At 54.0% G+C, this 20,442-nt stretch overlaps 2 protein-coding genes across 3 annotated transcripts in view; both read right to left on the bottom strand.

Moving 5' to 3' along the window:
- Mybpc2 (myosin binding protein C2) overlaps positions 1–13,123 on the bottom strand; it is a 23,159-nt gene extending 10,036 nt beyond the window's left edge. The window contains exons 1-16 of the mRNA XM_055613686.1: positions 13,105–13,123; positions 11,462–11,539; positions 10,976–11,062; positions 10,629–10,777; positions 10,319–10,436; positions 9,420–9,468; positions 9,213–9,272; positions 5,991–6,187; positions 5,590–5,722; positions 5,354–5,478; positions 5,152–5,257; positions 4,105–4,277; positions 2,981–3,146; positions 1,842–1,948; positions 1,476–1,505; positions 1,113–1,252 (exon numbers count right to left, since the gene is read on the bottom strand). Coding sequence (XP_055469661.1) covers positions 1,113–1,252; positions 1,476–1,505; positions 1,842–1,948; positions 2,981–3,146; positions 4,105–4,277; positions 5,152–5,257; positions 5,354–5,478; positions 5,590–5,722; positions 5,991–6,187; positions 9,213–9,272; positions 9,420–9,468; positions 10,319–10,436; positions 10,629–10,777; positions 10,976–11,062; positions 11,462–11,539; positions 13,105–13,123 — 1,737 coding nt within the window. The remainder of the gene's footprint in view (positions 1–1,112; positions 1,253–1,475; positions 1,506–1,841; positions 1,949–2,980; positions 3,147–4,104; positions 4,278–5,151; positions 5,258–5,353; positions 5,479–5,589; positions 5,723–5,990; positions 6,188–9,212; positions 9,273–9,419; positions 9,469–10,318; positions 10,437–10,628; positions 10,778–10,975; positions 11,063–11,461; positions 11,540–13,104) is intronic.
- Positions 11,474–20,442, bottom strand: Spib (Spi-B transcription factor). Of its 2 annotated transcripts, XR_008720865.1 has the most exons (7): positions 20,415–20,442; positions 19,626–19,653; positions 18,322–18,394; positions 17,839–18,068; positions 17,181–17,331; positions 16,070–16,596; positions 11,474–11,539 (listed from the first exon to the last, which is right to left on the bottom strand). XR_008720865.1 is itself a non-coding variant. In XM_055613687.1 (6 exons), exons 1-6 carry the CDS (start codon positions 20,435–20,437, stop codon positions 16,298–16,300), a joined length of 804 nt encoding a protein of 267 aa, XP_055469662.1. In that variant the 5' UTR covers positions 20,438–20,442; the 3' UTR covers positions 14,605–16,297. The 2 variants fall into 2 exon arrangements, 1 of the variants encoding a protein (XP_055469662.1); XM_055613687.1 differs by lacking the exon at positions 11,474–11,539 and having other exon boundaries at positions 14,605–16,596.

The following is a 20,442-nucleotide window of genomic DNA, read 5'->3' as shown; positions in this document are numbered from 1 at the left end:
GTTCCAGGACAGTCAGGGCTACACAGAGAAAACCTGTCTCAAAAAACCAAGAAAAAAAAGTGATGGGGTCTAACAGGAGGACATCCAATCATTGGTAGGGGGTGCCATTAAAAGGGACATTGAGACCCCAGCCTCTTCCTCTCAGTGTGCCCCAACCATTCTGAGGTGAGCATCTTACTCCACAATGCTCCCCCTCCACAGCGCTCAGCCTGACCACAGATCCAAGCAGGGGAACACTGACAAGGAGCTGAAGCCAAGAACTTACAGATAGATAGATAGATAGATAGATAGATAGATAGATAGATAGATAGAGAAACTAGCTCTGGTATTGGTTACATTAGTTGAAAGTTGTCTAAAACGAGGAGAGGTGAAAACCTGACTTTACTGGGATCCAGAATAGACAGAGCAGAGCAGCATTTTGATGGAAGGGTGAATAAATGGTAGATGGATGGGTTGGACTTTTGGGGGGACAGATGGATGATTGGGGGCATGGAAGCACAGACAGGTAAATGAATAGATAGAGGAGTGGATCGATTGCAGAGGAACGGATGGATTATGGATGAGAGCTGGGCCACTGGGTGCTGGTGGCTGGGTTGTGTCGAGATAAATAGATTACAGACAATGGATGGTGGCAGTGGATGGAGGGATGGGTAGATATGTGGGTGGATGGGTATGCGAATATATGGATTAATGGGTGGCTGTGAGGATGAATGGACGGATGGGTGACTATGTAGAAGGATGGGTGATGTGTACGGCTGAGTGGATGAGTGAACGGGTGGGCAGGTGGGTGAGCAGAGGGACGGGTAGCTGATGAGTGAGTGGTGGATGGGTAGTGGGTTGATAGCTGAATGAGTGGTGGATGAAGAGATAGATGAACTGGCCAGTCTTGACTAACTAGCTGATGAAAAGATGAATGGATGGAGAAAAGGTCATATGTTGGGCCCATGCCTTGTGCAGACCAACACAATCGGCAATCTTCAGAACAGCCCCACACAAAAGGAAGGCTTGTCTTCATTTCACGGCATATGAAACTAAAGCTCAGAGAGGGAAAGGCGCCTGCCTGAAGCATCTTAGCAGAGCCAGAGGGAGAGGGACCAGGGGCAGAAGCCTACCTCATCGCCCTTCAGCCACGTGGCAGTGGGCGGTGGCTCCCCGGTGATAGCCACATCCAGCCGAAGCTTGTTTCCAGCCACCACGACGATTGAGTTGTCAGAAGTCTTCCCTGAGCAATCCAAGTGGATCTTCGGGGGCTCTACAGGCACAAAGAAAGCACTAGGGACCTGGCTTCCCAATACCATCTAGGGGCCCCAGAGAAGCGACATTCCAAGGCCAGATCCCAGCCTCCTCCCACAGACTCAGGCTCCTCCCTCAGATCCAGGAGTGTAGACTTCAGCCTCCTCCCTCAGACTCGGGGGGTAGAGACCCAAGGCTCCTTCCTCAGGTGTGAGTTATAGCGGGGCCACACTGGCCCTTACCTTGCTTGGGTACATATTCCACTTTGATTTCTGGAAGGACAAAAGGATGGATGGTTAGAGCTAAACTCTCAGGTCCCTCCCTCATCTTCCCCTCATAATCCAGAGACAGAGAAACCTTTGGAAGAAAACCTGAGTCTGGGGCCCTAGGGGAGGGAAAGATGCCCAAGCCATGCCAACTTCGCATGGACCCTCATCTGCATGCACCATGTTCTGAACATCCCATCTGCCTCTACCCGTGGGCCCCACGGACACTTGCTATGGCCCCCATTGTACAACATCTTAATCCTGCAGGGAGACATTCTGGGATCCCGGAGGCCTGAGAGGGTGGGTTCTCCACCCCTAATAGAAAAGGAGAGCTGTCTCTACCCAGGAAGTTGAGCTTGGCTGAGAGGGACAGGGCATAGCCATCAGGTACAAATGTGTAGTCTCCCTCATCCTCGGGGCGGACATCATCAATCACCAGCTTGTGGAATCTAGAAGGCAGAAAGGAGGTGGGTGGAGTCAGGCCAGATCATCCCACATGCTGCTACGAATGCCAACATGAGGAACACTGGAGCCCAGAGGTCTACCTCATATCATTCCTCAAGCACCATCTATGGCCTTTTCCTTAAGATTTATTTTACATGTATGTGTGTCTACCTTCACGTCTGTATGTGCACCAAGTGTCCTCTACAGAGGACAGAAAAGGGCACTGGATATCCTCAAGCTGGAGTTACAGATGGTTGTGAGCCATCATGTGTGTGCTGGGAATTGAACCTGAGTCCTCTACAGCCAGTGCTCTTAATCATGAAACCTCTCTAGCCCTTCTCCTCCATTTTGAGACAGGGCCCCTTACTGGGACCTGGATCTCATCGATTAAGCTAGGCTGTCTGTCCAGCCAACTCCAGGGATCTTCCTGTCTCTGCGTCCCCAGTGCTGGGATAATGGGCACACCACCATGCCCAGCTTTGTATATGGGTGCTGGGAACTGAACTCAAGTCCTCATGTTTCCCTAGCCACTGTTTTTATTTATTGTTTTGTGACTTTAAATGCCAGTTCCTGGTTGTGTGGCTTTGGGCAAGCTACCAAGCCTCTGTGTGCCTCAGTTTCCTCATCTATAAGCAGAGGTAACCATGCTATCTCAGAGCTGTGAAACAGCTACAATGGTGCTGGCACTCAGGAAGTTTCCTGTCAGCATCCAGGCTGGCTGCCCTCATCATCAATGCCACCAGCAGCTACCGTTCCTTATGAAAAGCAAACAGCTCTCATGAGGAAGCCTGGAGCAGAGTCATGGCTCTCAGGCATTCAGCGGATGAGCAGTATTTTTCTCAGGTGCTCACATACCGCTGACTGAATTCCAACCTCTTGTTTTCCTCTGTCTTCCAAATATGGCCCTAGTCGACCCCTGCCTGCACCATGCCTTTGCAGTAAGACCTTGATGGGTCAGCCAGCTCCATAGACTCAGATTAGAGCGAGAACGATCCAAGGATTCACACAACACACCATCAATGCCGCCTGCGCCTCACCTGCCCACGTGGGAGATGGTGATCCTCTTGCTGGGTCGTATCTCCACCCCGTTCTTGTACCACTTGCCTGTCACCTTCTCATCAGACACTTCACACTTGAACACAGCCTGTTCTGTGGCCTTCACCGTCAGGTCCGCAATGTCCTGCAGGACCTCCAGTTGCTTCTCTGGGTAAGAAGGAGAAGGGTGGGCACCTGACTGCTCCAATCAGGCCACACATGCTAACGAACACCCACTGTGTGCTGAATGCTGTTCTGGGGATGTAATGATGAGTGAGCCTCAAACTACCTTCTGTGCATGGAGGGCCACATTCCAGTGGGACAGTAAATAAAAAAAACTCTATGACTAGAAGCGAGACGGCCTGAGAAGGGCAGGGGAAACTGCCGAGAATGCTGAGAGCCTCCTAGGAAGAGTGTATGCAAAGGCCCTGAAGAGGGCTGGGGGTGTGCTCAGAGCCACCACCTAGAGTCTCCCAGTGAAAAGTTGGGGTATAGCTCAGTGGTGCTAGCACACCCTGATAAGATGCAATTTATTTTCCCAGTATTTTACTTAGAAGATGTTGACCCACAGAAGCCCTGGGTAAAGAGAGCTAAACGAATATATATATTATATACACATATTCATACATATGTGTATATGTATATATATGAATAAAATATAGATATAGATATTCATGTTTGTCACCTTCCCTCCCTCCTTCCTTTTCTCTTTCTCTCCCCTGCACAATAGTATCCTCTGAGAACTGATCTTGGTAGCCCATTCCTTTGTTTAATGGCCACACGTGGAAAAACTTATTCATTTGACCATAAATGACATAGATTTTTGGTGAGCGTTTTTTGTTTTGTTTTACTTTTCTTTTCTGTAGAGATGTAGGCTTACAGTACATAAAATCCTATGGACACTTCACTGGCCCACCTTCTGCCAGGGGTGACATTTGGGACATTTACAGGTCCGGTCACGCCAACCAGAACACAGACCTCGGGCTGTGTGTGGTACTGGGGTGGGCAAATGTGAATGCAGAAGGAAGCGCGGCTACTGCGCAGTCTGAACACAAGCTGGAGAGTCTGGCCGTGTGTGGTCTGGAGCCTCAGCACTCTCATCCAGCCCTCGGAGAAGAAGCCGTACCTTCCACGATGAGTTCAGCCTCACACTGGCCACCATTGGTTATGACCTGATACCGGCCCCCGTCCTCCTGGGCCACATCGGAGTAGATGAGGATGTGCCGCTTCCCGTCCTTCTTGAAGCGGTAGCGCGCCTTGTAGGAGTCCTCCCGTGTGAGCTCCACACCATCTTTCATCCTGGGTGGAGGGAAGGTCGCTCAGTGGTCTCAAGGTGCAATGTGGACCACGGATAGACCAGGGATGGGGGGGGCATACGGCTAGCTTAGATGGGGAATGCGTGGTGGAGGGAAGGGATGGGTGGGTGAATGAATGCTACAGGATGGCTGGATAATGATGGGCTGAATGATGACAGGTGAATGGCTGGGTGATTCAATGGAAAGGAGGTTGGGTATGAAGATGGATGAAGAAATGAATAAAAGGAGATATGAATAGAAAAGTATATTGATGATGGATGGAAAAGGGGAAAGGAATAGAGGGATGATGGATGGATAGATGGGTGGATGACGATGATGGGTAGATAACGGGTGAGTGGAGGGATGATGGATGGATAGGTGAAGGTATAAAGGAAAGATGGACTGACGACGGTGGAAGGGTGATGGGGGAATGGATTCTAGAAAGGTGTGTGGATAACTCATGGGAGGAGGGATGGTGGATAGAATGATGGTGGGTGAAGAATAGAAAGATGGATGCATAGAGGGATGATAGATGGGTGATGGGTGGATGGTGGATGGATGAGAGAGTGATAGACAGGTGGATAACAGACACAGACTCATAGATGGATCCAAGGACAAGTGACTGGCTGATAGATGAATATTCAATACAACAGGAGGGATGAGGAAATGATCCCGAAGAGAATGGGACAACAGAGGTCAGTTCTAGAAAAATAAGGTTAAGAGTAAAGGGGTAATTTTAAAAAATGAACTGAGGTCTCAGGCATCTCCTGAGCTAGGACTGGAGTCACCCAGGGAGTCTTGTGTCTGCTAGACAGCAGGGCTGAGGTGAAGAGCCTAAAGGTACCTGAACTCAGCTCAAAGACCAAAGCCCAACTCACCACATCACCTGCGCACCCTCTTCAGACACCTCTACCGACATTTCCACCCGGTCACCCACAAACACCTGCTGGTCCTCCAGTGGGGTGACAATCAGGACCGGAGGCTCTATGTAGCGGGAGAGAGGAAGCCAGCGGGTTCCTCAGTGAGGACCCACTCACTGCCCTCCCTCCGTCCCCAGGCTCAGGCAGGAGCTAGCCCCACCTTTGACAAAGAGTTCAGTGAAGCATTTCTCGTCTTTGACCACCACCTCGTACGCAGCATCATCCGCCAGCGTGCACTTGTTGATGGTGAGGATGCGTTTCTTCCCCACATTCTCAAACACATACCTGGTGTGAGAGCACGCATGAGAGAAGACCAAAGAGAAAGACTGGAAGCCACGCTTATTTCTGGGCATCCGCTCCAAACCACCCTCGGTGCAGCAACGGCACTGCACATACTTGCTGCTCGGCTTGATCTCCTGGCCATTCTTGAACCATTTGAGAGGGAGGTCTGGATCACTGATTTCCACCACCAGCTTGATCTTGTTGCCCCTGTCTACCTGGTAGGCTGGGTCCAACTTCTTAGTGAAGGCTAGGGATGAAGAGAGGACCAGACGGTAAAGAGCAAACCAAGGGACGCAGAGATGACCAGCGTCGAGGATAGGAGAGCAGGGGGTAGAGAGGAGAGCTCCCCTTTGCCCTGACCATCTCTGGGGGAGCCAAGTCTTCCTCCAAGACTTTACTTTCTCCAAGATCAAGTCTGGAGATCTCCTGTAGACTGAGAGACCCTTGAGAGTTAAGTCAACCACTTGTCAGGTTAGGACCTCCAAAAGGCCAGGGTACATGTCCCCAATGCTGACCTGCGCTCTTCTTGACCTCCACCTTGGCCTTCTTGAGCCGCTTCAGCATACCACGGAGGTCAGTGATGCCATACTGGAAGGCAATCTTCTCATACTCGCTCTTCTTGGTGGCCCCTTTCAGGAGCTCCCAAATCTCTGGGGGTATACCCAGATCATCGTCATCTTTCTTCTTCTTCTTTTCCTCCTCAACTCCTTCCCTGGGGGAGCAGGGACACCGGTGGTGAGAAGGTTAGGGTTCTCCACGGTGCACTTTGCTGTGTAACCACCATCCATGTACCCTTTCATTTTCTATCCATCTACCCATACACTCATCTATCCATCCATCCGTCCTTCCATCCATTCCTTCACCTTCATACTCATCTACCCATTCACTTACACATCCATCCACGTATCCAGCAAATATTTTCAGTCACCTTCCTTTCTATGCTTTTCTACCTAAGGTCCCACAGAACATTTCAACAGCCACATCTCTTCCCTGTTCTAAACATTGATGTGGCTCCCCAGTGCCTTCAGGAGGGAGCCCCAGCTTCTCATCTTGCCAATCACCTACCCACCTTGCACCACCACCAAGCCATCCAAGCCAGCGGCATGTTTCATCCTTAGCACTCCAGGCTCTTTCCTGCCTCTCAGAGCTCTTGGCTGCATCTCGCCTCTTGTGTCCCTTTCTATCCTACAAACCCTAGTAACATGCTTTCTTCTCTTTGAAGTATCTTTGGTCCTCCAAGACTACTTGATCTGCTCTTGCCCTGAGGTCTTATATCCTTGCAGACACTTCCTCCGACCACACCAAACTGCCTCATGTGTGTCCCTGTCTTTGGACCTGTCTTGTCTCTCCAAGGCATTGAAGGAGTCAGGCCAGGATCAAGAAGGGCTTCTGTGTTCCTCCGCCTCAGCCCAGTGCCTAGTGGGCAGGAGGACTCCCAGGAGGAACAGTGCATGACGGAAGGGATGCTTCAGGAAGGAAGTAGGAAGGGACAGACAGCAGATGTGTGGATGGACGTGGGACAAGAATATCATATTGGTATCCAGAGCAGAGGGTGAGAGGACAGATAAACAGAAGGATGGGAGGGGTGAAGAAGAGCATGGGAAGTGCGTACGTGGCTAGGAGGGTCAGAAACGGTTGAACAAGATTGGGTTGAACACAAGATGACCAAGATGACTGGTAGAATACCACGGAGGAATGAATCAGTCAGGGGAGCTGTTGTTGGGAGCTTCAAAGGGACACATGGCAATAATATGGTGGGCACGTGAGAGAGAATTAGCGTTCTGAGGAACACTAGTAAATCGTCATAGTCCAGCTACTCTGCTGTGTGTGTGCCTGCGTAGTCAGAACTGGTGTCAACTGTCTCTCCTCCATCTCTTCTCTACCTTACTTCTTAAAATGTTTTAACTGTTTTCAGTGTCTCTCGGCGTGTGTGTGCGTGTGTGTGCACTCACACACTATCACGTGTGTGTAGAAGTCAGAGAACAATTTTCAGATGTCCATTCTCTCCTTTATCACATGGTTTCCAAGAACTGTCATCGGGCTTGGTGGTGCAAACCTACTGACCCGTCTCTCTAGCCCACCTTAAGTTTTGAGTCACGGCTGGTCTCTCACTGAACCTGGAACTCATTGATTTGTCTGGGCTGGTTAGCCAGCAAACTCCAGGGATCTATCCATCCCATTTCACCAGCGGTGCGGTTACAGAAGCCTGGCTCTGCACCTGGCCCTGCACGTGGGTACCCGGGATTTGAACTCTGATCTTCATGTTTGCACAGCAAGCACTTTATTGATTGAGACATCTTAACAGCCCCAATCTAATCCTTTTTTTTTTTTTTTTTTTTTTTTTTGGCCTACAGAATACTAATTTCACATTGATGAATTTAACAGAAAGCTATAAGGGGCTGGGTGTGTCAGTGAGCGGGTAAAGAAAGGAAAACGCTGGCTAACTAGGTGTGTGTGGGAGCAGACGTCTGGGTGAGATGTTGGGTGCTGCTGGAGGTGAGGCGAATGACTGTAAGAAGAACCAGTAAGTGCCTTATTGGTGGAGGGTGGATTAACAAACAGGTGTCTGCGTGACACAGCAGGAGGGTGGGTAGAGCTCGGGGAAGCTGGAGTGGATGTGGGACGCAGGTGGATGGGTTTGAAGCTAAGTGGTGGATACCACGTGGATGGAGGGTGGCGGGTAGGGGAGCAGCAACGGGTTGGTGGCAGGTTGGAGGGATGCTGGAACAGTGAACAGGTGATGCAGGGTGGGCGGGGTGGGCGGGGGGAGGCTCTGAGGGTGACTAGGTGGGAGACTGGCTGGAAGGTGGCTGGGAGGTGGCTGGATGGATGGCACTATTGGCAGGGCTGGGGGTGGATGGGATGGTGGGAACCAATGAAGATATTGAAGAGACCGTTCTGGAGTAAACAGAAAACCTTGAGGCCGGTGGGGATGGCTCAGTGGGCAGAGTGCTGCTGCTCAGGTGTGGGCTGGGGGGAGCTCTGCAGTTAAGTACACACACAGCTGTTCCAGAGAACCCACATTCAGTTCCCAGCTCTGACATTAGGTAATTCACAACGACCTGGAGCCCTAGCTCTAGGGGACCCATTGCCCTCTTCTGGCCTCCACAGGTATGGCACGCATGTGCACAAACCCACAGGCATAATAAAAATAAAATGAAATGCTGGTGGGGGTTGGTGGAAAGAAGTGGATCCCTGGACTTTGCTAGCTTCCTCTAGCCAGCCTATTGAATTCCAAGCTCAGTGAGGGGCCCTATCTCAAAAAATAATGTGGACGGCTAGGCATGGTAGCATATGCCTTTAATTCCAGCACCTGAGAGCCCAAGGCAGCAGATCTCTATGAATTTCAGGCCAGACTGGTCTATATAGCAAGCTCTAGGCAAGGCCAGCCAAAGCTATATAGTGAGACACTGCCTATACATACATACATACATACATACATACATACATACATACATACATACATACAGTGGACATAGAAAACACCAGAAATCAACCTCTGCCCCCTATAGAAACACACACACACACTCATACACCACAGACAGAGGAAAGAAGAAGGAAGGAAGGAAGGAAGGAAGGAAGGAAGGAAGGAAGGAAGGAAGGAAGGGAGGGAAGGCGGGCAGAAAAGGAGGAAACTCGGGGGGTGATAAGGAGAAATGAAAGGAGGTATTGGTGTTTTGGATGCTGCCCCTCTCCCATGGCCTCACCTGTCCACTCTGCCAGCTAGGCCAACTCACCTCTTCTTCAACAAGCTACTGAAATCCAGCTCGCCCGCATCTTCCGGCTTCCCGTCACCCCTGTAATCATTAAGAGGGAGGCGGGAACTCCACTAAGACCCATCCCAGGCTCCCCACTCCTTGTCCCCATCTCCACCTCCCACGGAGAAACCTCCCTCAATTCTCAGTGACAGTAGGGACCTCTTCCAGGGACCTAGAGGCACTCACGAACGCTTGAAGCTCTCAAGGCTCTGTCCAGATGAGTCCTGACGGGGTGCTGGGGACAGGTCAGAGGTGGAAAGTGAGGCAAATGGAGACCAGGCTGTCCTGTCCCCAGGCACTCACAATTCGCAACTCGCAACTTCTTTGGGTATCCTTTCCTACATCTTTCAGGCCAGTGCACCCCTTCTTGAAGCCTAGATAGCTCTCTCTCTCTCTCTTTCTCTCTGTTTTCCTCTCTCGTGTGTGTGAGTATGTGTGAGTGTGTGTGTGTCTGAAACACAGTCTCACTATGTAGCCCTGGCTGCCTAGAGAGCACTCTGCAGCATCTCCCTTTTTTTTTTTTTTAATTTTGAGACAGGATTTTTACTGTGTAACCCAGGCTCACATGGGGCTGCCATCAGGACTGTACCAGGACAACTTCTCCACTCCCCTAGTCGCCATGCCCAGCCCCCCCAGCTGGTCCTTACTCCCAGGCCAGGGATTTCAAGCCTCACACCATACGAACTGCAGAACCCCAGAGGCTGCAGGATCCCTGCTTGCTCCTAAACTGGCCTGGTCTGTGCACCCCATCTTAAACCCATACACCCAGAGTCTGTGAGGCAGGAGGACCTGGCCCTCCGAGCCTTCGGCTCGCTTACACAAACACAGACGCCTCATACGCCTTTTCATGCGCACTCCAAGTTGCTAAACACCTGTACCCCAAGTCTATACTTCCTCCTAGGCAAAGCCTGGAGACCTGTCTTCCACATCCCCATTACTGAGTCTGGACCCTCTCCCCCAAGAGACTGTGACCACCCCATCTCCACACCTGCATCCAACCCAGCTCAGCCTGGAACCTCCCACCCCCGCCAGCGCCCCCGCCAGCGCCCCCGCCAGCGCCCCCGCCAGCGCCCCCGCCAGCGCACCCTCCACATCCACGTTGAATGCGCAGCTGTCGCAGACATCCTTGGCTTTGACCTCTAGACGGTAATCCCCGCGGTCCCCTAGGACCACCTTCCCAATGTGGAGCTCGACGGTGTACACCTGGGGGCCAGGGGCGTGGGCGCTTGTGACTCAGAGTCCCCAAGTCCCCACCCCGGGGCCCGGAGGAGAGTTGTTAGCCCACCCGGTGGACCTCAGCCACTGCCCGGGGCGCCGGCTCCCTCTAGGGGGTGCCAGAGCTCTACGAGCGCCATCTGGTGGCCAGCGCCGCCTCTGGTGCCGCCAGGGTCTCACATTGCTAGCAGAATCGTGGGATTCCTTGAAGGAGAAGCGGGCTCCGCTCTTGCTGTCCAGCTCCTGCCACTTCCCCTTGAACCACTTGATTGTGGGCTTGTCCGGGAGCTCTTTCCCGTTCACCTTGGCCAGAATCGCCGCGTTCTTCCCTAGAAGAGGCAGGGAGTGAGAAACCCCGCTCTCCAGAGAGGACCCTGAGCCCTCCTTCCTCAGACCCCCAAGGTCCAGGCCTAGCCCTCCTTCCTCAGATCCAGAGGTCCTCCTCAGTCCTCCTCTTTCAGATCCCGGGGTCCAGACTGAACCCTCCTCCCTCAGACTCGGGTTCTAGCACTGTTCCAAGTGCTTACCAGTCTCCACTGACACAGAGTCTGGCTTTTTCAGGAAGATGCCTGTGGGCTCTTCTGCAGTTGGGGATTGGTCCTCAGGTGGGGCCTCTGCTCAGGAGAAAGGATTAGGGTGTCAGCAGTGATCTGGGGGAGGTCTCTGGGGACAGCAAGGGTCCCTCTGCTCCGAAGACAAAGAACGTAGGATGACTTGATTTTTATCCAGAAGGGATAAGCTGTGCTAGGCTTCCTCAGTTTCCCCATCTATGGAGCAGCGAGTTACGGTCAGAATAGTCCTGAATGGACTTTGGGGTAGAGGGCATGTGAACATGGAGACAGCCTTTGAGAACTAGGCAAGAACTGCTTGAGGCATCACTCAGGATGATGTGCTGGCCTGGGGAGGCCAGGAAGGACCATGGCTCTGACCCGGTGTGGGGGCAGCTACGGGAAAGAGACCTGGAAAGGCAAGGACCAAAGAGAGACAGTTGGCAGAAGCCCAGCACACATCACCTTTGGGGGACTCAGCAGGTGCCTGCTTGGCAGGGGCTTCCTTTGGTGCATCCTTGCCTTTGGGGGCCTTTTTGGCCGCTGTAACAAAGAAGTTAACAGTTCAGCATGAAATGGTGGTCTCCTCCCCCAGAATCCAGACTCAAACTTTCTTCCTCAGAACCAAGGGTCCGAGCCTCAAACCGTCTCCTCCAGACCTGAGATCCACACCAGGCCCTCCTCCCTCAGGTGGACGTAGGTGTGGTAGGACACAGACCCTCCATTGCAGACATAAGTTGATCCCAACCCTGAGTATAGAGTGAGGTTCCCCCTCCCCTGAAGCCTCACCCCAGCCTCTGGCCACCAGCCTGACCTTTCAGGTTTGGGGTATAATTAGCCCTTCCGCTGGGCTGGAAACTGGACACTGGTGCTGACCACAGCAGTCTTCCATGTGGTGCAAGCCTCAGTCTGTGCAAGGGAGCTGGTCTCTACCTCAGCCTGGCTAGGCTGCCCCCAGGGGACAGCCACCTTGGAGAGGTGCCAGGGCTTGTGTGTGGTGCCCACTTCCACAAAAAAAAACAAGCCCCAGCAAGCACATAACCCCCCCCTGCCCCTCAGGGAGCATGCCTGACTGCCTGTGGAGAGGGACTGGGGTGCTGGGACACGGCCAGCGTTGGCCAAGCAAGTGGGAGACTATGGATTCCGTCCCAGCACAGCAGGAAAGAGAAGGCCTCACCCATGGAAGAGACCCGTAATTGCCGCACAGAAGCTCAGCTCTCACACTGAGGGAGTTCTCTGTTTGCACAGAAAAGTACCGTTCTAGGCACTTGGAGTCCTACTGTGTCCACAGAAGCACCCCATAATCTAGAACACCCCAATCTTCGCTCAGTGCGGAGATTCAACTACTCAAGGATGTTCTCCCACCAGAGAGGACCCTGTCCCCAAGCCCAGACCAGCAGTGCACAGCAAGATCCCACAGCCTCAAGAAAGAGAGCTCCCCACCCCACCCCTCCAAAAAATTCTATTGCCAGGCAGTAGTGGCACACGCCTTTAATCGCAGCACTTGGGAGGCAGAGACAGGCAGATCTCTGTGAGTTGGAGGCCTCTCCGGTCTAGGACAGCCAGAGCCAGAGATTCACAGAGAAACCCTGTCTTGAAAATACAGAGAGAGCAAGGGGGGGAGGGGAGAAAAGAAAAAGAAAAGGAGGCCCCTAGCTTGATGTGCTGGCACATGCGTGCTGCCCAGTTCTTGGGAGACTGAGGCAGTGAGATCAGGACTGCCCAGCCAGCTTGGGCTCCAGAGTGAGTTTGGAGCCAGCCTGGAGGGTTTGGGGTGCGGGGAATGAAAGCAAGGAAAGAGGGAGAATGAGAAAGAAAACCCGAGCCCAATTTATAATTAGACAACTGAGATTTCTACCAAAATGGGTCTCCCAGTCCCTGAAGAGGGAGGGGGACTCCCGACCCTACACAGACCAGAGACCTCAGCGAGCTGCACTAGGAAGGGACCCAACTGTGCACACAGAAGGGCCCCTCTTCCCCAAGCACTAAACCCACACTCTACCTAGATGTAGCTGTAGGCACAGGCAAAGGACCCCCTCCTCCCACAGAAGAGACATCACCTCGTCTACAGCCCCTCCCCACCCCCAAAAAGGTTTCTGGCCAGCCACCTGGTTTAGCCTCTGGCATGTCGGAGGCGACCTTCTCCTGCTCCCAGGACCGGGACCGAAGTGGCTCTAGCCAGGTTCGAGCAGGGACAGGTGGGTCCCCAGGAGGAGCCCTTTATGGAGCCTCAGCACTCCCAGGAGGCAGCGCAGGGCCGCCCCACATTCCTCCCGCATGCTCTAAAGGGCGAGAAATAGCTAGCAGACAGAAGCGGAGGGATGCCAGGGCCCCGGTGGGGATGGGCTGGGGGAGCTTGGACACCTGAGTCTGTGGAGGTGCAAAGGTGAAGACTGCGAGACCTCAGAAAGAGGAAGGCCTGGGACTCCAGAGTCTGGGGGGCGCAGGGGCCCAGATCCTTAGGTCCTGGAGAAAGGAAGGGAAGGAGGGCATGGTGGAGGAAGGAGAAGGGGCCAGAGCACAAGATGGGGAGAGGGAGGAAGCAGAAAGGGCGTTGGGTTGGGGCAAAGGAGGAGGAAAAGAGAAAAGGAAGGAGGGGAAGAAGGGAGGGAATGCTGGGTCCTGAGGAGAGGAGAAAGGGTGTGGGGACGGGGCGACTAGATCCCGGGAAGAGGAGGAGAAGCAGGGCTGGGGTCTCAGGTGCACAGGGCGCGGGAGGGGCAGGTTCTGGGAAGCCTTTCTTAGCTAGTCAGGAGTTTTCTAGAAACCAGAGCCGAGAGGGAGAGTCCGGTTTCCCCGCGTAGGCAGGACGGGTGCCTGCCGGGGGGAGGAGGTCTCGGTGTCCCTCCCGCCCTGTCCTGGTCCGGGTCCCCCTGGGAGCAGCCTGGCCGGCTGCCCGTCACCGGCCGGGTGCAGAGAGGCCGGGAAGGCCCTGGAGGGCTGCCCGGTCCGGCTCCTTCCCAGCACCAGAGAGGGGAGGAGTGGGAGGAGGGCTGAGAGGGACTCGGGGAGCCACAGGTGCGGCTGGCCCGCGGCAGAGGAAGGGACCGGGTGAGGGCCCAGGGGAGCGAACACACGCCGCCCCGACTCCTTTTTCTTCTAGCGCCCCTCCGTCCGCTCTACTTTCCAAAAAGCCCCTAACTGCCGGAAACTTCCCCGCGTCTGGGGCACTAAGCCAACCAGCAGACGTCTTCCCTGTGACGCCATTGGTTGACCGGCAAACTTTCACCTTGCTCCCGAGGGAGCAGGCTAGTTGCATAGCGGCCCAGGCCCAGCGCAGTGACACGACTCTGAATTTCAGAGGCTAAGCTGAGGCAGGGGCACTGATGTGACTTCGAGACCAGTCTGAACTACAATAAGAACGATCTTATTTTCAAAAAACGAACGCGCAAAAGCCAGAAACCTGGAACGGAGGGGTGAGCAGAAAGGAAAGCTGGGAAGCACAGTGATTGCGCCATTCCAGACCTAGCCGGGCCCACTGCCATGGTGACACCAACTCCCTCCCTCATCTCCCCCCTCACTGTAGCCACCTCAGTCTCAGAACAGCTCGGGTTAGAGGGGCAGGAGGCAGCGCCTGATAAAGGGTCCCAGGACAGCTTGACTTTGATTTAGGGTTTTATTTGTCACACACGTAGAGTAACGATGTTGGCTTTTGAAGAGAGAATTTGATTTGGTGCCAGCTTAGCCTTGGCCACATGGACATCTGGACCTTCCATGATTCTTCTTTGCCCTTCCTGGCCACTCACAGAGGTGAGTTCAGGTGTGTCACGGGTTCATTAGGGTTACAAGGAGATTTAAGGCCCTCTTCATCCTCTCTTTCTTAGAGGGACCGAGACCTGGGTGGCCCAGCTCACTCAAAGCCTTGGCTTCTGATTCTGCCCTTGAGGCCCAGTGAGAGCCACAGTTTGAGCCAGCTTGGCACACAGCAATTGAAAGGCAAAATGACTAGGCCCTGACAGGCATTTGAGAGAAGTCGCTGGGGTGAGGCAGGCATGCCTTGAGCAGGGTCTTGGGCAGACACCTGGACAGAAGCTGGTCCCAGGAAAGCTGGCCAGCTCACCTGCTGTCCAAAGTTCCACATCAGATGTCTGGATTGTGGGAGTGCTCCCTAGTTTGAAAGATCACTGTGAAGGCATGTTTTCTCCGAAGAAAACACCTGCAGGGACTTGGTCTGCCTGCATTGTGGGCGGGGGTGGCCAGCTCCAGCAGTCTGGTGAGCAATGGCATGGGCAGGCATGGTGTGATGGAACACATCCACAATCCCAGCACTCCAGACGCTGAGGCAGAGGACTGGTCTGTGTTTAGAGCCAGCCTGGGCTACATATACAGACCCTGGTTAAGAAAAGGTAAAGAAACAGTCACCTGGTGGTGCCTGTGCTCTGATCACTCTGGCCTCAATGCTCAAGGCTATCCTCAGCTACATGGTGAGTTCAAGGCCAGCCTGGGCTATGTGAGACCCGGTCTCAAAAATAAAACACCACAACACAACCACACCTCTGCCACTCACGCCAAAGTGCCAGGTGTTTAGGCTGATCCTCAAACACAGTACGCAGGGGGCACCTCAGACAGGCCAGGGAGTGTGTAAACTCAGGGCTAGGGATCCTAGAGGACTTCCCACATGACCAAAGGACCCCAAAACAGCCCAGCCTATAAGATTCACTGAGCCCCAAACCTGCCCAACACATCCTCTCAGACGAGGATCCCAGGGGGTCCTACAGGATGGCTGAGGCAAGATGTCAACAAGCTTGAGGTTGTGGGTTACATAGTAAAAATCTTGTCTCAAAAGAAGGAAAAAACCTGGTTGAACATATGATGTGTGATGGTGAATCCCAGCACTCAAGAGGCTGAGGCGGAGGATTGTCACAAGCTGGGGACCAGCCTAAGCTACATAGGGAGATCGTCTCAAACAGAAGTCATACATGGACACAGAGAAAAGTCATAGATGGCACAGGGTACTCACGGGAGCACAAAGGGACCCACACCGCCCCCAGACACACCAGTTTCGGGCTGTAGACAGCGCCACCTGCTGGTGCGATGGTGTGTGTGTGTGATCACAGGGCTCGCAAGCAGTACCTGTGTGAATTCTGGAACCGCAGAAAACACCAGGGGCCCCGACAAAGAAACCTGGCATTCTGGAAGCATGTAGAATGGCCAGCGCGTCCTGAGACACCCCCCTCAAACACAACTGCCTCGGGGGACGATCCCACACATGGCACAAAGGACCCTGGCAGCCTGCTGCCCTCATGCGGGGCTCCGTGGGCACTGGGGCCTGAGGGCCAGAAAGGGGTCCTAGCGGAGCGCTCAGGCACGCCGGGCGGCTGGCAGCAGCGCGCTGTCGAACTGGTAGGTGAGCTTGCGTTTGACCTTGCGGATTTCGCCTGTCTTGGCGTAGTTGCGCAGTGCGCGCGCCAGCTTCTGGTACGTCATGCGCTTGCGGTTGCCCTTCTGCTGGCCCCAGCGGCGAGCCAGCAGCTCCTTGTGCTTGGAGGAGAACTGGAAGACGCCGGCACCTGGCTCCACCCACCACACGCACTCGCGCATGTCCCCGCGCAGCAACAGCCCCAGCAGGAACTGGTAGAGGCGCAGCTTCTTGCGCGCACCTGCAGGGTAGGGTGTTGGGTGCACTGTGTTAGGAGGGGAAGTCCGTTGAGGGGACCCCAGAGCTACCGCCCCCTGACCCACGTCAGTTTTCACAAGTGAATCGAGCCTGGTTGCCTCAGACCAGGCTCCAACTACTCCAGAGGCTGAGGAAAGGAGATCATAAGTTCAAGACCAGCCTGGGCAACTTAGCCTGACTTTTAAAAGTAAAAAGAGGGCGGAGGCGTGGCTCAGTGGTAGAGTCCCCAGGCTAGAATCCCCCCAGTGAGTGAGGGAATACAAGATGACAGGTTTTACATATGGGAAACTGAGGTCCAACAGAGAATGATTTGCTTGAAAGGCTGTCAGGCACAGAGAGATAGGAGAGATAGGCTGTGGGTATGTATTGGCCTTCCTTTTGCTGTTAATGTTTTTGTGCACAACTGAAACAAAGGCACAGAGAGACTGTGTCCTTGGCCAAGGTCACACAGCCAACAAATGGCATAGGTTTGGAAACTTCCTTGGGAAGTGTGTTTAGGGAGTCCTGGTTCCTTTATCCTTTCCCCCAGCCCCCATCAGCACCCCACCAACTGTCCACCCCACATACCTGCCTCGGATCCCCTCCCCTCGGAGCCAGCCAAGAGGGCCTCGTCTGACTCACTGTCAGAGACCTCCAGAGCAGGGCTGTCCAGCAGAATGTCTTCCTCCTCTGACAGTACAGGGCTGGGGTACGGAGCATAAGCCAAGGGGCCCAGGGTCTGTGGGAGACCAGGGCCACCTCACGTCACTCTCTCGATCTCCCCCACCTCTTCCCAGCGTCACCCACACATCAATTACTCCCTCGGTCTCCCCCACCTCTTCCCAGGTTCACCCTACCTCTCTCCTTTGGTCTCCCCCACCTCTTCCCAGGGTCACCCACACATCAATCACTCCCTCGGTCTCCCCCACCTCTGTGGCCCTCACTACTTGGGTCTGTTTCCTGTACAGTGTGACACTGGCCTTGGTTCTTGTCTCAGTACACAGAGAGGTTGAGGCAGCTGCCCAAAGCTCTAGAGCCAGTAGATGGCATGGATCTGGGAACTGCCCTCTGAACTGAAGTATAGAGTCAGGAGTTCAGGGGTTACCTGAGCTACCCTAGAAGGGTGTTCTTGTGCCCCCCCCCCCCCACACACACACAACTTCCACACGATCCAGAAGTTCACTTCAGGGGCTGCAGAAGGGATGTGACATGGAAAGTCTTCCTCCAAGCTCTCTCTGCTCCTCACCTGGCTGGTGAAATCCTCTGAGGGATAAACCTGAAGGCCAGGGCCTGGGGCCTCCAAGCTGGGGGATGGGTCGAGGGTTCCCACGGGGCTGTAGGCGGAAGGGCTAGGACCGTGACTATAGCAGAGCTGTACAGGCTGGGAGTGGGCAAAGGCGGCCATAGCAGGGTCAAAGGCTTCATAGGGGGCCACAGCAGGGGCAGGCGGGGCCTCTGTCCAGCCCCATGCAGAGTCTAGGAGAAGGGACAGAATTAGTAGCTGTAGGTGGACAGAAGACCCGCACCCTCAAGGTCCCACACAGAGGGGCCTTTGTGCACTGTGCAAATCTCTGACCCCAGAATTTGCATGGGGGAGCAGATGGACAGGAGGGGGTGGGGAGGTGTCTTGGGGAGGGGCTGCCATACCGGAGGAGAGCTCCCACGGTCCTCAGATACCTCCCCCCTTCGTGGACTTGGCTGAAGAGACTCTGAAGCTGGGGTCACTCACCAGGGGCCCCATCTGAATCTGGGTAGCTGAAGGGTTTGCAGCTGTCCAGGTCATAGAAGACACCTTCTGGGTACTGCTGGGGTAAGGACAGGGTCATCCCAGGCCTTGCAAACAACCCCTCCCCGACCTTTGGGAAGACTCACAGACAGTGGAGACAAGGGAGGCTCTGATCAGGACAGAAAAAGACAGACACGGAGACTGAATCCATGAATGAGAGACAGCCAGAAGCTAGCATCTGCCATGGCTGTGACCTTCAAGGAACCCTAGTATCTCCAGTATGCAACTGGTACCCAGGAACTCACTCTGTAGCTCAGGCTGGCCCAGAACTTGGAGCAATTGTTCAGCCTCACCCTCTGAGTATTGGGGTGACAGGCCCACACCACCTTTAATCCAGGACACAGTTCACCTCAACAATTCTGTGTTGCTTCAGCCACAGCCACTGAAGAGGCAGTGAGACTAGATGTGAAGCAAATGTGTGATACCCTAGAGACTCCAGCACACCCCTCCTGCTCACACAGGGAAGCTGGAAACCCGTATGGACAGGGCAGCAGCCCAGCTCTGCTCAGACCCTGCGCATCTCAGCGAGGAGGATGGACTATGGGTGTATTGATGACTGTTGACTACACTGCAAAGGAGAAGGACAGGTACCTAACACACACGGAAGGAAAGAGGTCAGGTGCCCCAAAGACCTGTGCAGGAGTCACTTTAAAAAGTTTAAATGAATCAGTATAAAATATTGGGCGAGATTGCCTAGGAAGGGGCTCCAGGGAGTGCTCTAGAATGATGGGATTTTCCTAGCCCTGGGTCTAGCAATGGCTACAGCAGTGGATACAATGAAGACGCTCACTGATGCACACTCAAGACATCAGCTTCAAAAACGGACAAGCCAGGTGTCTCACACAAACAGTCCCCAGCACTCTGAAGGCCCGCTCACGGAAACCAGTCTCAAGGAAAACAAAAGTAGGGCTTCTTGCCGACACAGGAAGGGTCTCATTGTTGGGTTGTGAGCTCAAAAATGTTGGGAGAAATAGTTGGTGTCCAAAATACCACAGTTAAAAGATGTAAGGTCCATAACCCAAAGGAAAGGGCTGTACACACAGATCATGGGATAGACATGTATTTAAGGTCAAGGAAGTAGTCTGAAGTTTGAGGGAAAAAAAAAGCGAACAGGTGTGGTGGAGATGGGAACCAGGAGAGACAGAGAGACAGAGACTGGAAACTGAGGCCAGAAGTAGATGATCTTAGTAAGGTTAGTCCCCATGGGCCATTCAGGGCCCACTACCCCCTAGGGGCCTCCAACTCACCAAACAGCTCAAGTGTGGGCCGTCCAGCCTGGCGGGGGAGAGACACAGGGGCATGTCAGAGCCACCCTCAGCCACCTGAGCCTCACAGTGGTTGTGGGGCCCACAGGGGAGGTGGTGGCAGCTGTGATCGCCCACCACAGCTCTGCAGTCTGCTAGCTGTCCCTGTGTGCGCCCAGCCTTCCCACAACCACCCCCACACCCCCAGAGGGACAGGAAGTAGGGGGCGGGTGCCAGGCAAATGTCCCCCACTCTCCCTGGGATTTGCATGCAGACACTGGGGGAGGCAGGGAAAGTGAGGGGGAGAAAGTTCCCGGACAGCTGGGGACGGGGAGCCAGAGAGCCGGGCTTGGTTGTCTTCCTAAGTCCAGCACAGACCAGAAGCACTGAACTAAAGAGCAGGGCTACAAACACAGCAAAGCGGAATGAGCAAAAGGACTGGGCTTCTTGTGCCCAAGGATGGGCAGCCATGGTGGTGCCAGGAGCTAAAGGAAATGGTTGGACAGAAGGAACTAGAGACAGAACTCAAAGGTCAGAGAGCACCAGAAACGGAGCACACAGCGCTATGTAGACGACAGATGGCACACCGGGAGGCCCTGGGCAGGAAGGGGGTGAATGTCTCTAGAATATGCCACCTTGGGGAACCTGTCTACTAAGACAGAGCTGATGGAGCACTGTCTTCTAGAGACAGGGAGAACCACCCCCTTGTCACCTGCCTCTGGGTGCCACGGAAGCTGAGGGTGCCGAGCGAGGTGGGGGTCCCAAGTGCAAGTTTGGGGGCTACCCACTTACTGTGCAGCCTCCAGAGCAAGCATGGTGG

Source organism: Psammomys obesus, unplaced genomic scaffold (genome assembly GCF_907164565.1).
Source record: "Psammomys obesus unplaced genomic scaffold, mPsaObe1.curated_primary_1811, whole genome shotgun sequence".
In the NCBI taxonomy this organism is placed as follows: domain Eukaryota; kingdom Metazoa; phylum Chordata; class Mammalia; order Rodentia; family Muridae; genus Psammomys; species Psammomys obesus.
Note: the sequence above shows the minus strand (reverse complement) of the source record. Positions and strands in the feature narration are given on the sequence as shown.

What these genes read in the sequence shown, in the direction of transcription:
- Spib (XM_055613687.1), bottom strand. Translation starts at nt 20,437, where the DNA reads ATGCTTGCTCTGGAGGCTGCACA. An exon ending in CTTGCTCTGGAGGCTGCACA is followed by an intron (nt 19,654 to 20,414) that starts GTAAGTGGGTAG and finishes CTCCCCCGCCAG; the next exon opens with GCTGGACGGCCCACACTTGA. An exon ending in GGGGAGGGGATCCGAGGCAG is followed by an intron (nt 16,597 to 17,180) that starts GTATGTGGGGTG and finishes CCTACCCTGCAG; the next exon opens with GTGCGCGCAAGAAGCTGCGC.